Source organism: Aspergillus niger (genome assembly GCF_000002855.4).
Source record: "Aspergillus niger supercontig An18".
NCBI classification, from domain to species: Eukaryota; Fungi; Ascomycota; class Eurotiomycetes; order Eurotiales; family Aspergillaceae; genus Aspergillus; species Aspergillus niger.
In genome coordinates, this window is record NT_166533.1 from 204,345 (window position 1) to 219,929 (window position 15,585).

The 15,585-nt window shown below is 51.2% G+C and overlaps 8 protein-coding genes across 8 annotated transcripts; 4 read left to right on the forward strand and 4 right to left on the reverse strand.

Moving 5' to 3' along the window:
- Positions 1-72: 72 nt before the first annotated feature.
- Positions 73-1,855, reverse strand: An18g01050 (uncharacterized protein; the record flags this gene model as incomplete). The annotated part of the gene is made up of 5 exons (XM_059745577.1): positions 73-744; positions 801-938; positions 1,010-1,419; positions 1,480-1,603; positions 1,670-1,855. The coding sequence occupies 5 exons, from the start codon at positions 1,853-1,855 to the stop codon at positions 73-75; spliced, it is 1,530 nt and encodes a 509-aa protein (XP_059604971.1).
- Positions 1,856-2,395: 540 nt separating this feature from the next.
- Positions 2,396-3,352, forward strand: An18g01060 (uncharacterized protein; the record flags this gene model as incomplete). Its single annotated transcript, XM_059745579.1, has 3 exons — positions 2,396-2,675; positions 2,743-2,871; positions 2,967-3,352. The coding sequence occupies 3 exons, from the start codon at positions 2,396-2,398 to the stop codon at positions 3,350-3,352; spliced, it is 795 nt and encodes a 264-aa protein (XP_059604972.1).
- Positions 3,353-4,283: 931 nt separating this feature from the next.
- On the forward strand, positions 4,284-6,726 carry An18g01070 (uncharacterized protein; the record flags this gene model as incomplete). Its single annotated transcript, XM_001398534.3, has 8 exons — positions 4,284-4,358; positions 4,466-4,601; positions 4,864-5,045; positions 5,112-5,303; positions 5,380-5,444; positions 5,506-5,946; positions 6,022-6,603; positions 6,723-6,726. The coding sequence occupies 8 exons, from the start codon at positions 4,284-4,286 to the stop codon at positions 6,724-6,726; spliced, it is 1,677 nt and encodes a 558-aa protein (XP_001398571.3).
- Positions 6,727-7,096: 370 nt separating this feature from the next.
- An18g01080 (hypothetical protein) lies at positions 7,097-7,967 on the reverse strand (the record flags this gene model as incomplete). The annotated part of the gene is made up of 4 exons (XM_059745580.1): positions 7,097-7,520; positions 7,559-7,642; positions 7,750-7,850; positions 7,902-7,967. 4 exons carry the CDS (start codon positions 7,965-7,967, stop codon positions 7,097-7,099), a joined length of 675 nt encoding a protein of 224 aa, XP_059604973.1.
- A 206-nt stretch (positions 7,968-8,173) lies between these two features.
- Positions 8,174-10,137, forward strand: An18g01090 (uncharacterized protein; the record flags this gene model as incomplete). Its single annotated transcript, XM_001398536.1, has 3 exons — positions 8,174-8,983; positions 9,036-9,175; positions 9,225-10,137. 3 exons carry the CDS (start codon positions 8,174-8,176, stop codon positions 10,135-10,137), a joined length of 1,863 nt encoding a protein of 620 aa, XP_001398573.1.
- Positions 10,138-10,259: 122 nt separating this feature from the next.
- On the reverse strand, positions 10,260-11,518 carry An18g01100 (uncharacterized protein; the record flags this gene model as incomplete). Its single annotated transcript, XM_001398537.3, has 4 exons — positions 10,260-10,345; positions 10,381-10,520; positions 10,573-10,930; positions 11,002-11,518. The coding sequence occupies 4 exons, from the start codon at positions 11,516-11,518 to the stop codon at positions 10,260-10,262; spliced, it is 1,101 nt and encodes a 366-aa protein (XP_001398574.3).
- A 757-nt stretch (positions 11,519-12,275) lies between these two features.
- Positions 12,276-12,536, forward strand: An18g01110 (hypothetical protein; the record flags this gene model as incomplete). Its single annotated transcript, XM_001398538.1, has 1 exon — positions 12,276-12,536. The coding sequence occupies one exon, from the start codon at positions 12,276-12,278 to the stop codon at positions 12,534-12,536; it is 261 nt and encodes an 86-aa protein (XP_001398575.1).
- A 182-nt stretch (positions 12,537-12,718) lies between these two features.
- Positions 12,719-14,777, reverse strand: An18g01120 (uncharacterized protein; the record flags this gene model as incomplete). The annotated part of the gene is made up of 5 exons (XM_001398539.3): positions 12,719-12,765; positions 12,822-13,323; positions 13,380-14,256; positions 14,315-14,344; positions 14,395-14,777. The coding sequence occupies 5 exons, from the start codon at positions 14,775-14,777 to the stop codon at positions 12,719-12,721; spliced, it is 1,839 nt and encodes a 612-aa protein (XP_001398576.1).
- Positions 14,778-15,585: the final 808 nt, after the last annotated feature.

The window sequence follows — 15,585 nt, forward strand, 5'->3', positions numbered from 1 at the left end:
CAATTGGTTAACTATGTAAGTTAGGTACTCATTACCCCCGCCTCATGCAATCCACAAAACTACTCCTCCCTACTAAAGACGTGCGGCAGATAACGGAACATCACTCCCATCCACCCAACTCCCATGCAACCCCGGCCTCAGTCGCACAGGAAGGAGAATCTTCGCCCTCGCCCGCGTGAAATCAGCCGTATCGAGCAAATGCAACTCACTCGACATCGAGTCATAGTTGTTCACCAGCGCCAGGAGATACCCATCCCCTTCAGCAGCCAACTCACTACGGGGGATAAAGACGGGCTCTTGAACCATATGCGTCTTCCCAGGGAAATACACCTCCGTTTCCCCCGTAACATTATCAAAACGCGCAAGCGAGTTGTACAGCGGGTATCCACCGCCGAGCACAGGTGCAATCCGCGCAAAGTCTGTGCCGAGGCTCGGGTCCATCATGTCGAAGAAGACATGTCGATGAGGCTTCGTGGCGTAGCGATCATCGATGCGGTAGAACTCTGAGTTGTCCGCCTGAAGGATGCGTGGTTCGGTGAGGTTCAGATCTTCGGCTCGTGGGTTGATCGTGAAGCGGACAAGTTGGGAACGGATCGAGCTGGGCTCTGGTGCGTTTCCTTGCGCGTCGGGCCACCAGAAGAAAACATTCTTCTCGCTTAGCCCGAGATCGATGATGAGGTTGCCGCTCGAGTCTTCATGTGCGTTTGCGGTGTGCCCCGGGAATGAATTCTTGTACTGGAACCACTGCACCCAGGAGTATTAGCAGGCGCGATGAAATTAAAGCGGCTGCGGATACCTACCTTGACATCCGCAGTCTTTGCTCCGCGGCGCGGTATGACGCCTAAATACAGCGGCGTTTCGGGGCTCCATTGCCAATGCTCGCCGCCTTGCTTCATACGTTCGATGTCACACAACTGCGGGATGATTGGGAAGATAACCTGTTTGGATATTAGCATTGCTTCCACAGTCCTGTCTAGTGGAACGAGGGAGATTGATTGCTGAAACGCACCCAGTTGTCCGTCACCGCGAAATCATGAATCATCGCGACAACAGGTGCGACCAGCCAAACGACCTCGGTAAACTTCCCATCGGGGCCCACAGTGTAGTAGCAGACGTCAGGGGTCCCATCGCCCCGAGCTTCGTAACCAAAGCAGATCATCTCGCCCGTCTCCGGATCGAACTTTGGATGCGCAGTAAAGGTCATACTAGGTAGCTGGCCGTCAAAGTCGTAGAGACCCCTTGTCTCGAGTGTGACCGGATCCATCGCGTAGGGGGGCGAATCCTCCTTCAGCGCGAGGAGTTGCCCGTTGAAGTACACGATGTTTGTATTAGCGGTGCTGCGGACTTTGAACTCGACGGCATCGGTAAATTTGTTGCGGTATTTGCCTTCAATAGACCAGAGGAATAGGGTCAGCTGTGCTGTGCACACCCTCCGTGGCTAGCTTGCTCAACATGATATAGAAAGGCGGAGCTACCAACCTATCAGCGCTCGTTGAGCCTGTCGCTCCCGGACAAACTTCTCTGTCCTCACATAGCGTTGCTGGAAGGAGACTCTGCCGTCATGGAATCGAAAGGCAGTGATGTTACCGTCACCGTTGAACCACTGTATCGTCATTGGCTTACTAGTTCTCACACGCGCAGGAGATGAATGTTGGATCACTTCACTCACAGGATCGTTCTCGATAAACGGGGGTAGCTGAGGGTCAGGCATCACCCTGTAGAAGACACCATCAATGTCTGTAGGGAGGTCTCCCAAGACCTCCAGATTCAGGGTTTCGCCCTCGACACGGCACGGCTTCATAAAGCCGGAGAACTGGGGGCGAGCTGGAAAGGCCGTGGTTCTAGTTTCAGTCATGGCTGCAATATGTGTATTTCCTACTAAAGGAACAGAACTAGGGCGTGAGATGTCGCTGGATCGTTGGACCAAGAGGTATGCGTTGTGCTGCAGAAGACTAGACTCGAATCCGCCTTTATATCAGGGCCTGAGATAGAAACCACCACTTCTCCTCAGGGTTTGACCATCGTCACTAAAAGTGGACCGTAACTTCGGCACTGGTGGAAAGCCGCAGAGTAATGATCCGCCGTGACTACCTGGTCGTGAAGCCAATGAAGACTAAGAATTCCCCCGCCTCTCGGGCTTTGGGTCATCCGTTGCAAAAGGTGGACCGCAACTTCGGCACTGGTGGAAAGCCGCTGAGTAATAATCCGCCATGACTACGTCCGCCTTTCCGATGCTCCCCCGATTAGGGCAAAATTGACCCGACCACTCCCCGTGCTAACCCCGGCGCTGGAACTATTATGCGTTGAGGGCGGCCACCACGATTTACTTGATAGTCACCAAGCCTGTTTCTCCCTCTGGTTCCTATAAGCTGTCATACCTTAAAGAACGCCTGTTATGTCTCTCCCCTGGAAGCGTCTGATTCGCTTTCAAGCCTCGGATGGCCGCATTCTGCGCGGCGAGCCTATTATCCCGGCAGCGGGAGAAACCGACCTAGGGCTGATCACCGAGGTCGATGGTCTTCAAGCCAAATTGCTTAGCGGAAGCGACATTTACGATGTGACCGGCAAGACCCAGGTGACAGACGAGATCGTGACCGTGAAGCGCATCCTCTCGCCACTCGCACAGAGTGATGTACCCATCATGCGATGCGTGGGTCTCAATTACGCCAAGCATAGTATGGACGACTTTCTCCTCGGATCTATCCAAGTGCCTATGTACCAACCTGACATGAACTTGAACAGTCCGAGAAGCCGGGCGCAAGCCCCCACCGTTTCCGTTTATTTTCTTCAAGCCGAATACCTGCGTTCATGATCACGGCGAGCCGGTTGTGATACCAAGGATCGCACAGAATGACCAGGCGGACTACGAAGGTGAGCTGGTAGGTATCTCTGAGAGCCTCCTGACCATTGAGTATGTCGGAATGCCGTTTCTTACTCAGTACTTTTCTACTATTTTTAGTGCATAGTAATCGGAAAAGATGCCAAAGACGTCCCAGTCGAGTCCGCGCTCGACTACATCGCAGCCTACACAGTTGGAAATGACATTTCCTCCCGGAAGCTTCAGCGTGATCCCGCGTATGCTGGTGTCGTCCCTCAATGGGGGTTCTCGAAAGGCTTCGATACATTTGCGCCGCTGGGGCCCGTTCTAGTTGCTGCCTCCGAAATTCCTGATCCATCTCAATTACAACTGACAACGATCGTGGATGGAGAGGTGAGGCAGCAAGAATCTGTCGGGGATCTTCTGTTTGATTGCAGGTACTTGATCTCGTACTTGTCTCAAGGGACTACACTGCAGAAGGGGAGTGTCATTATGACGGGAACTCCTGGAGGTAAGGGGAAATTCTACTGCTAATTATCTATGTTGAAACATGAGTAAGAGCATTACTGACTGGGACTCAGGTGTCGGCGCTGGATTTACGCCTCCAAAGTGGTTGGTGCCTGGGACTCAAATGGATGTGCATATTTCGGGTATAGGGACGTTGCGGAACAATGTTGTCTTTGCGTAGAACGGGTCGAACTGTTGACGATAAAGAATCTGATAGAGACAACGCATTTTCATGGAAATAATACCAGTATATATTCCACGTTTGTCGCGCACCATGTGCGGAATTATCAAAACATCATTTATCGATCTCAATTACAACATTTGGACCGGTTCCAAGCTCAAGTTCCTCGCGATGTTGTACCAAAGGGTTCTATGGAAGTGCTGCGAAATCTCATTACTGCTTCAAATCGATTTAAGGAGGACACCGAGCTAGCAATCGTCGAGACAACGTCAACAGTACGGCTCATACATCACTAACTGTAGTCGGACTGATACGATGCACATTTCTACAGCGCAAAACCCGGTCTCGTCGGTGGCTTCAAGTCCCTCAAGAGTATAGATCCAAGAAGCCATTTATGCCTCGCACTATCCCAGCGACCTCAAAGCGAGGACTGGTCTTGGTATACCACTCCCTACCCCCATTGCTCATAGACGCGATTGCCAGATCATCGGCCTCGAATACAGACTTCATAGTATCCTGGCTTGCCCTCCCATAGCCTTCATTAGTAATTCCAATTATCGTCCCGTCATCCGCTTGTATGGTATATCGAACGTAGACATGGATCACCCCGTCCGGACGGACCGCGTTCCAGTCCCCGCCGCTGTTCGCCAGTATCTTGCCGTTGAGTTTTGGGCCCACGACGACTCGTCCTCCGGTGATGGGGATGAATTTCGATCGCCCGAGAACGTCGCGCCAAAGCCGACCGCCGGGGCTAGGTCGACCTATGAGTTAAGGAATATGCGAGGAGTGGAGGAGTTGGCATCAGAAAATAAGGACGAGACGAGAAGCGGCCGCCGCAATCTGGGAGGAAAGGTCAGCAACTGACGAGGAGAAAAAGGAAAACGGTCGTGATGTCTCTCCAAGAAGGCTTGGCTTCTATCCTTTAGCTAGTGCTACTCCTCCATTGCTGCGCGGCCTAGCAACATTTTCGGGGAGGCGGGGAAAGATCGGTAGACTTAGCTTTACGCCCTCCGCGCCGGGGTACCCCCGGATCCCCGCAGTCTCAGCTCGCCCACGGAGTATCATGCAGTTCTTGGCTCGTGCCTAGAGTACGTAGTACGTACGCCAGTTAGCACTTGAGTCTCCAATCGAAATTGTCGCGCCCATCTCCCCCCTTTGGCATACAACCATCCCCCCTTTTTGTGTATGGTTGCTGGTACTAGCGACGTTGCCTTAAGATCTGACCTAGTCTGCTCTCGACAGGGGTCCGCTTCTATACCATTCTTCCCTACCCTATCTGTCTCTTTCTCTTGACTGACCACCACGGCAACCTGAACGATGCCTACCCTGAGCCATCGGGGTCTTCAATTGATCCCAGTCCCTACGGATGATCCGGGTGATCCTCTTCGCTGGCCCAGCTGGCTCAAATTGTCTGTCATACTCTCGACGTCCTTGGTCAATTTTGTCTCCAACATGGGTGGTGCTGGATTGTCCGTTGCCGTCCCGGTCTTGATGCAGCAGCTCCAGCGTTCCCAAGCAGAGGTAACCCAGCTACTCACGGTACGCAATTCATATAACCTGGAAACCCACGGGTATAAGCAGAGTCTGCTGACTTATTCTGGGTAGCTTAACTTTCTGTTCCTGGGCATCGGCAATATCTTCTGGGTCCCGCTTGCGGTCAAGTTTGGCAAACGTGCATCAATTATATCCTCGATGTTGCTTCAGGCAGGGGCCCTGGTGTGGTGTGCGGTAGCTACGGGCTATGACAGCCTCTTGGGCGCAAGATGCGTTCTTGGATTTGCTGCTGCTGCTGGCGAAGTAAGAAGCCGCTCCCATAAAGATTCACCTAGTCTTATCACCTGGATACGCCGAATTGACGTTGGATGTTCTATAGAGTATCGTACCCGAGATCGTTGCTGATATATTCTTCGTCCACGAGCGTGCTACGATGATGGCAATGTGAGATTTTGGACCCTTTCATAGTACACCACCTGTTGAGACTTTTCCTGATTTGATATAGCTATGTTGTCTTGATCTCTGGAGGCTCAGCTGTTGGCCCCTTAATTGGAGGTTTTATGGTAGAGTACGCCTCGGGCACGTGGCGGTCATACATGTGGCTTTGCTTCGCGCTCGCCAGTTTCAATATAGTGCTCTTGGTCTTCCTCTTCCCGGAATCGACCTTCAAGCGACCGGAACCTTCTCAGGCACAGGAGTTACAGCTCGTCGCAGAACACAAAGAGACTACGAGTTCATTCATCGAGAATGCCTCAGCTGCAGCTCCAGAGGACTCCTATACCACCAACACGCCCCCCTTTAAGGGTGTCCTTCGGCCGTTCCATTACAATAAGGATGCCAGCTTTTTCAAGGCAGTGATCTCGCCCCTCAAGCTGTTGGTTCATCCGTCGGTCTGTTGGGGCATTTTTACCTACGGCATATCTCTAAGTCCGCAAATCATTATGATGTACGTGCTCCTATGAGAAACTCTGTAGCGGAAAAAGACCAGCGCCCGTGCTAATAACAGACAAACTTATAATAGCTTTAATTTCTCCGCTCTCCTAGAAGCGTCTCCATACTTCTTCTGCTCCGAGTATGTCGGTCTCATGGAAATCGGTGCTATTGTGGGATTCCTACTAGCATGCTACGGCGGTGGCTACCTATCCGATATCGTAAACAGAATGATTGCCCAACGCAGCAGCAGTAGCAGCATCCGCCCCGAACAACGCCTCATCTCTCTCATTCCAGGAATGGCCATCGGGCCGGCAGGCTGTATCCTGCTCGCGTTTGCCTGCGGCCACAAACTCCACTGGGCCGCCATCGCGGTTGGCTTCGGAATGGTCTCGTTTGGGACCGTGTATACGCCCAACATCGCTCTTACGTACATCGTGCACTTGCATCAACAAGATGCCGCGAACTGTCTTGTCTCAATTAGCTTGGTCAAAAACCTGGTGGCATTTACGTTTCTGTATGTTGCTGTGGACTGGGTTGAGAGGGAGGGTTACGTGCAGGTTTTTATGATTATGTTTATGTTGAATGTTTTGGCTCTTCTCTGTGCGGTCCCGTTGTATTTTCTGGGACGGAGGAAGGACTTGAACGTATATAATGGGATGGAGGGGCGTGCGTAAGTCAGATGTGGAGAGATATACATCTTGCGGTTCTTTCAATTGCACCGGTCTTATGTGTAAAATTGCTGCACCATAGACCGTGTTATTGCTAATAGAATTACTCACAAACCCACAGCTAAGCTTCTCGTAGGAGGCTAATCTGTCCATACGAAGCATACAAGCTGTAGAGTAAGATAACATGCGTGCACAACATTGTTTGTCGAGTGTAAGGCCCGGCGATTTGAGTATCATAAAAGGGCACTTAGATAGATCGGTACGACACTATTAAACGGCAGCCTCATTTGCTCGTTTACATCCTCCTAGCCGCTCAAAAAAGCGTGTGTTAGTTTGCCTCCCTTTCCTGAGCTTTGAGTAAAGAAAACAGTATGCAGCGTGAGATGGTGGTCAGCCAGATAAGTAATAAACAAAGTGTCATGCTTTGTGGCAGGGTTTGGTGTGCCAGAGGCTGGTAGGGGCGGTGATATGCCGATTTATGTAGCACCTAGCCTTCTAAAACACCCCATACTTTAATAGGAGGGCCCAGCACATCGTCTGGGTGCGAAATGATTTACTCCCTTCTGCGGGGAAATCCGCCTTTGCCGCGACGCGGAATATCCCCCCAGGGTATGTGGACTGTAAAGACTCATGAACATTAAGACTCTGGTCCTTCTTCCGCACGGTCGCGAACGAGGCTGTGTCCTTCAGGCATCGATACAGGAACAGCCGCAATAGATACTCTTCTTGGACTCGAGGATAATAATATGCCCGGAGCATAACACAACAGCAATGCTTGTTGGACGACGCAAAATTGAGTTCCTCGTAGGCAGCAGGATTGTGTTTCCGTAGGTGGCCGTAACGCCCCGCCTCCAAGCTTTTAACAGGTCCAGGCCAACTCAGGGTTCTTCCGATTGACCACGGATTTATTATCCACTGGCTGTGCAATTATAGACCAATGGAATGTCGTGTTGATACCTGTTATTTGACACTAAGATGACATGTCGATCGAAGCTTGTGTTGGTACCCGAAACAGTATGGTTTGCTGGTACCGTAGGAGGGCTGTGAAATGCCTCAATCCCTAAATAGTTATTATTCGATGAGGTCATAGCACTAGCTATGCAGATCTGCTCAGCCCAAGTGGATTTAGTTGATCGTGGCGTCTTTACTGTGGATGCGAGACAACGAATCGCAGACTGTAAAAACCCGTGGCTGGTGAACTGTCCGCATTACTAGTATGGATGAGAGGAACAGCCTGCGCAGCTAAAGCCTGTAGAACAAGAAACTCCGAAAGAAGAAGTATCTACTGTGCATATACTACTCTCCAGGGCTGAATCCGACGCACGACTACTATATACCCGTTTAGGAAGGCCTTGCGGGGACCCATCACAGCTGGACAGAATGGCTGGCCTTGAATGCTATATGCAATACAGGCAACAACACCTCGATCTGAATATAGTATCCAGAGGCTTGTTTAACGCATGATGTCATATAATTAAATATATATATATAATGATCGGTACCTTCCAGCCATAACACCAACTTCAGCAGCAACAATTTCAATTCTCTTGCAGTCCCAAAAGTCTCGTTGCAATGCTGTCGCTTTTAATATCAGCAGCAGCTGCCACTCTCGCATCTGCCCTGGAACTTCCCCAGGGTTATTCCCCGGATCCTGTCTCTTGCCCAACAAATCTTTCATGGATCCGACCGGCAGTTGGACTCAGCAGAGATGAAGCGCAATGGGTTGAAGGGCGGAAGAATGTCATCCTGGGCTCATTAGACGCATATTTGAAACGACTCAACCTGGACGACTTCGACACAGACGAATACATATCGCGTCTCAACAACACCAGTCAGACCCCAATCATGGGAATGGCCATCAGTGGAGGAGGTTTCGGATCCGCCTACACCGGGACTGGTCTAATCCGTGCTTTGGATGACCGTCTTCCCGCAGCCAACGAGCAACGTACCGGTGGACTTCTACAAAGCATGACCTATCTGTCTGGTTTGTCTGGAGGATCCTGGCCCGCAGTGTCCTTCCCATCATACAACTTTCCCACCGCAGACGAGATTGTCGATTACTGGAAACCGGAGATTGACCGATTCTTCACGGTCACGAACACCTCTGCTGAAGCTGCTACTGGAAAGGCCATCTTTGAACAGATTGCTACGAAGTACCTGGCTGGCTTCGAGGTAGCGCTAAGTGATTATCTAGGACGAGGATTTGCGTACGAGTTCATTCCCGGACAATCCGGCGGCCTAAACACCACGTTTTCGGGGATCCGGAATCTAAGCAATTTTATCAATCATCAAATGCCGATGCCTATCATTCATCTGGCTTCAGTTGAACCGGAAGATGCAGAGTACTACGACCTTTTGGTGCCGTCATCTAATGGAACGATTGTAAGTAGTGCTTCTTCTCGATAAACTACCAGCTCCAGCTAACGCGGTCTAGTTTGATTTGACTCCCTTCGAATTCGGCGCCTGGGACGGAGACGTGCATGCATTTACACCCACTGAGTGGCTCGGAAACCAACTATCCAACGGTATTCCCGTAAACCAGAGCAAATGCTGGAAAGGATTTGATCGATCCTCGTAAGTAACAGTATGGCCCCAGCCTCGCACGCTTCTAACTTCATCCCAGACTTGTCATCGGCACCTCCGCCGACGCCTTCAACTTCTGGTACCTCGAAAGCGTCTCCAACGGAACCCTTGGCCAATTTGCCAAACGCTCCACCACTCACGAGTCCTCTCTCACCAAACGATTGTCCCAACCTGCCAACCTGAACGCACTCGTTGACGCCTTCCAAGAGACCTTTGATCTAAACCTAACCCAAATCTCCTACTCGAAATTCCCCAACCCATTCACCAACCTATCCCTCTCTACCGGTAATACCCACAAATCCTCAACCCTAAACCTCGTCGACGGCAGCGAAACAGGCCAAACAATCCCCCTCTGGGGCCAGATCCAGCCCGCGCGCAACGTCGACTTCATCATAGCCTGGGACGACTCCCAAGACGCAGACCCCTACAGCTGGAACAACGGCACAAACCTCTACAACACGTACCTCGCCGCCAACGCAACAGGGCTTCCCTTTCCGATAATCCCACCCTCCAGAACAATGATGAACCTGAATTACACTCTCCATCCACAATTCTTCGGCTGCGACGCCAACCTCACCACCACAGGCGACGACCGCGCACCTATCGTGCTGTATATGGCTAATGCGCCGTATAGCGCATACACGAACTTCTCGTTCTGGCAGACGGAGACGAGTCGGCAGCAAATGGGGGAGATATTCGTGAATAGTTTTGATATTGTTACGCAAGCGAATGGGTCGTGGGATGGGGAGTGGGCGGAGTGTATGGGGTGTGCGGCTGTGGAAAGAAGTTTGGCGCGCGTGGGCATGGAGAGGACGAGGCAGTGTCAGCGGTGCTTTGAGAGGTATTGTTGGGATGGGACACTTGATGAGAGGGATCCTGGGGTGTTGGATCCGACGTTAGTTTTGGATCCGGGGGTGAAGTTTGGGTTGTGGAATGCTACGAATCCTTATTGATGCTGGTTTTGGAGTTACAGGGGGAGGCTGGTCTGGGAAGGTATAGTACTTAGGCTTTGTGGATGAAAGAAATATGTGATATTTGGCAAGTTCACCCTATAGACCCATCTGATCTTTTTTTGCTACGAGGCGGAGGACCATGTCCCAACATAACTTCCTAAGTGGTAAAATGAATTCTGGATCTTCCTTTCGGACCCAATATCCTTCTCTATAGACGCAGCACAACTTTCCCAACCTGCTTACCCTGCCAAACATACTCAACAGCCTCCTCAGCTTGCTCGAACGGAAACACCTTATCAATAAGGTCATCAAGTAGCGTCTGCGAAGCCGAGAGCGCCTCACAAAAGTCCTCCATATCAAGCTTCGAGCCCGCATTAATGCCCCTTTCCAGGTCAGTCAAGTCCGCATTCCACTATTCGGCATCATAAAACTCACCTAAGGTTGATCCTCCGGTCAATAAGAGTCGGAACCAGTTCGCTCAGCTCAGATGGATCCTGCTTTCCAAGATATCCCACCTGACTGACCACCCCTCCACGGCGAGTGCAGCGCATACTCTTGACCAGGGAGCCCGTCCCCCCGTTCTCCACCACCAAGTCCACGCCAACACCACCAGTAAGCTTCAACACCTCTTCATCCCACTCTGGTGTGTTTTTATAGTTAACCGTCAAGATAGCAGAACCAGCATACTTCTCCTTAATAGCCTGAAGCTTCGCATCACTCGACGAAGTCAGAACCACACGCAGACCAGCCGCAAGCGCCAACTTCAGCGCAAACATACTGACGCCCCCAGTCCCTACCACATTCATCAGTATTCCTTTCCCTTCACACCCCAAGAACACCAATCATAGAGACAAAAACACTCACCCTGCACCAAAACCGTCTGCCCAATTCTCATCCCCTTCAACGCCGACCACGCCGTAACCCCGGCACAAGGGATCATCGACGCCTGCACCCAATCCAAATAAGCAGGGAGTTTACACAGCACACTCTCATCATAGACGATATAATCCGCCATAACCCCATCTTCGTCGGCTGCGAGCCACGACCGCTTCGTCGCACGCTCTGTTATCTGCTCGGTGTCTGTAATTGGCGCCGCCCGATCCCCAACAGCCAGAGTCTTCACTTTCTCTCCTACGGCTATTACTTCTCCGGCGGCGTCGTTGCCCAGGATCCCGTGCGGCAGCACAGGCCATGGGTTCCCGCCATTGGCGATGTTGGCGTCACGATAGTTGAGGGCGACGGCGTGCACGCGGATCAGAACTGCCGTGGGGGATAGTGGGAGGGGGAGTGGCTCTGTTACGATGTTCACTTTGGGGGTGTGGGGAGTGTAGTCGTCTGTTCGGCGGACGGCGCGACGGTGGGTGATTTGTGCGTGAGACATCTTTTTCTTTGGTGGATGTAATGATGGATGGTGTATCTACGGAGGGTGTAATGATTGTTTATACGAACTTATATGTTCTTCTTTTGCAATGTACCCCGCGTTCTGGATGCTTTTGGTTGTGATTCGGATGGGACAGCCGAGCCGATGGGAGCTTATGAATCAATCCATGCATGAGGTTTCCGAGATCCGACATCCGAGACATTAATCGGGTGATGGGATATATTATGCTCGGGTTCTGTATGAGGCTAAATGTATGGATATGAAATTATATACTAGAATCACATTGTCTCAAAAGTATATGTCCTCGGAGACTAGGGAATGTGCTTTAGCCGTCACGACAGGTTCACCCGGGTAGCCTGCCATCAGCCCGCGATAACTATTCGTAAACAGACCCAGCACCGCCGATTTACCCACACAGCATCATGCTGGCCTTGACGTCAATTCTAATATAATCTTATCACAGCACTATATTATGATAACTATCTCCTCGGAGTCCATCATTCTATCCGGTTTCTGGAAGTGCCAGGAATCGTCATATCCACGTTAACTGATCAGCCGAGATGATATACCAATGATGTAATAGTGGCCATGGACAGACACTCCGTTCTGTATATAAACACCACCTCTGCCAAGCAAATATTCTCTCATCAAGATAATATTCACATAAGAAACATAATCTTCATTGATTCTAGAGCTCATAACCCACACAACTCTTAATACCCTCCACCTGTTACAACCACTCAACCGCTTTTCCATCATGGCCGACCAACCCCCCATGGGCCGCGACTTTATCGATGCAAAGAACGTCGACCCCGTCGACCACAATGACCAGACCGATCCCGAAGACTCTGCTAGCCAGCCTCGTTTCCCGGGCCCCGGTTCGAGCACGACCGCTCCGTCTACCTCGAAGCCGCATTCGAACAAGTTGTTGAACAAGCTGGATCCGCGATACGATAGCGATGTTTTGGAGTCGGAGAAGCAGGAGAACGAGAAGGCGCAGCGGAGGGGATGGGATTGAGTTTGCTTTGATGATGGATTGTCAAGATAGGAAGAGAGGATGATGGCTTATGATCATGTTTACATGTTTTTGAATTTCTGAGGTTATTATACTCGTACTTAAATTATGATACTATGTTCATATATTGTACAATAAACGAAGAAATAATAAGACCTCAAGGTGATTAGTATGGAAGGGTAGAATCACGCCCCGTTGATAATCTCGTTGGCAATCTTCTCCGCAAGCATATCTATTCCGCGTCAGTCTCTGATCCACATTTAACCATCAGGTAGAGGGTAAACTTACAAACAGTAGACTGAGGATGTCCCGGCGGCAAGAACGGGAAGGCAGATGCATCCACGACTCTCACACCTTGGACTCCATACACCCGAGCCTGACTATCCACCACCGCCATCTCATCATCGGACGTGCCCATCTTGCACGTGCAAGCAGCATGCCACAGCGTCATGACATTATCCTTGATCCACTGGAGGATCTGCTCGTCCGACTGTACCTCCAGACCAGGGTTGTACTCATTGCCAATGATGACTGGCGCCATGGCCTTGCTCTGGAATGCCGCGCGAACACGCTTAAACATGGCGATGGCGACCTCCTGGTCGGATTGAGTGGCGAGCCAGTTGGGGTTGATGACGGGGAGGTCGTCGGTGTCAGCTGAACGGAGTGTGATGTTGCCGCGAGAGGTCGGGGTGATGAGCACCGCCAGCATAGAGGCGTACTGGTAGCCGTCTTCGGGCTGGTTGATGAGCAGGTTGGACACGTTGCCCATGTATCCGGCACCGGAGATGTACTGTACAATATTAGCGTTCCTGTAGTATGAAGCGCACATACAAGGTATACACATACCTCCGCTTCAGGCCAGTCACTGGGAAAGGTAGCCAGTTGCTTGGTGGTCTGGCTGCTGAATGCACTACGCAGAGCCGCCGGGATCTTCTCCCAGGCCAGGTAATCCGAAATCGGGTTGGTTAGAGGGCCGTTGCCGAAGCCGACCATGTTGATGAACTGGCCGACGATACCTAGAAAGTCGTTGGCGATCGCGGTGAAGGTCTGCACGTTGACGCGATACGAAGGCGCAAAGAACGGATGATCCCACATGTTCTGACCCACGCCCGGACGGTTCGCCACGACCTGAATACCGTGTTCCTCGAGCTGGTCTTGGGGACCAACTCCAGACACCATGAGCAGCTGGGGAGACTGGAAGGCACCCGCGGAAACGATAACTTCGCGGTTAGCTTTAATGGTGTAGATGTTGCCCGCGGAGCCCTTGACTTGCACGCCGGTCGCCTGTTTCTGGTTGTTGAAGATAATCTTCTTGGCGAGGGTGTTTGCGTACGTGGTCAGTGTCGATGGTTTGTTCGCCAGGAATGACTCCTCAGAACTACTCCGGACCTCGCCGTTGGGGTCGATGGTTGATGCGCAGTACTGGCCGCCCATCAGTGAGCCCAGGTTGAAGTCCTGCGTCTCGTTAATGCCAATGGCTTTCATGCCGAGGTCCATCCACGTCGAGAAGGGCATCGCGTAGTTCGCGTACGACACTTTCAGCGGACCACCAGTGGATTCATATGCACTGGGATCATAGCCAGCAGTGGCATTCTTGGCCCTGATTTGAGTGTTGGGGGGAGTGAATTTCACGCTGTTCTTATAGAAGGGCAGTGTCTGGTCGAAGGTGTAGCTGCTATCGTTGACAGCCGTGGCCCATTGCTCCATGGACTCGATGGTTGGCCTGGCAGTCCGTTAGAGGACTGTATACTGGGTTGTTTATAATGAAAGGAGCGACAAACCGTTGATAAATCATGAAGTTCATTGCAGAGCTGTTCAACTGCGTTAGCTTTGTCCCTTCTGAACGATATGCACCACTTACGATCCACCCCAGCATTTCCCCCGAGCATAGTGAATGGACCGGCCATTCGCACCGGGGACATTCTCTGCAACAAATCCCCAGTCGTGGGCAGCAGCTGTTTCTGGATCCGACCCAACTGGAAGCACGTCCGCAGCAGGCACCTCGGCCACCGACTCGAGTTCATATGAACCTCCAGCCTCAATCACTGCGACTTTGTAATTCTTCTGCGCCAGTCGAGTTGCGATAGTGTTTCCAGCCGTACCGCCACCTACGACCACATAATCATATTCCGAATCACCAAACAGGCCACGCTCGTCGTAGTTGTGCGAAAGAGTGTCAGGATTGGCAATGGTCCCGGTGACCATGCACTGTAAAGCGAGTGACAAGAGAACGTGACGGATCATCTTAGAAGATTAGTATCCAAAATTAGAGCGCTGTCAAGGGACTTACAATGAGTTACACAAAGGAGCGACTGGGATAGACACGTAAAGAACGACGCGCTTGGCGGGGAATGTGTACATTCCGTCGACATCAGGGGTTAAGTATGCTGCATGATTCCCCTTCAGTCCGACCGAGCTGAGGTGCTACCCATCATTCGAACTAGGTTTCACCTGCCTGACCCCTGTCCGAGTGTATGTTTACAATCACGATTAAGCACACGGACATATGGTTCCTGGTGCCAAAATGGGGTCAGGATGAAACGGCCATCCGGGCGGGTGGAGATCTCCCGGTCGGAGATGCAGTTCAATCAGGAATGGCCGCCTCATTAATCGGGCGACGGGCGCAAATTTGGGTCGCCCACATGGCTGCTCCAGCAATAAATAGTATAGCTGGTCGCTTGGTCAAAACCTAATGTTTGTTGCTCCTGAGTTCTGGTCTGGTTATATTGGGTCTACTGCGTTGTTTTGTTTTCCTTCCGGTCGGATGATGTGTTAGGGTTCAACGGTAGTCCGTTATAACAGCTTTCTTGCATTGCATTATCGTCTGTTCCGAATGATTATCTTGAGATGAGGATCGTCCGCAAGACCATGATTGAGATGGTATTCTCTACTTCTGTTCTTGTTCGAATAAGTGGTCGAGGGCACCATTTCCTTCACTAAAATATCAGGCGTGTAGGCCAATCATCACCCCTGTCTAGAGCGAATTCCCATATTGCTATTGTGATGACAACCCAGAGCCACATACAATGACCTTTAGGATTATGTTAAATGG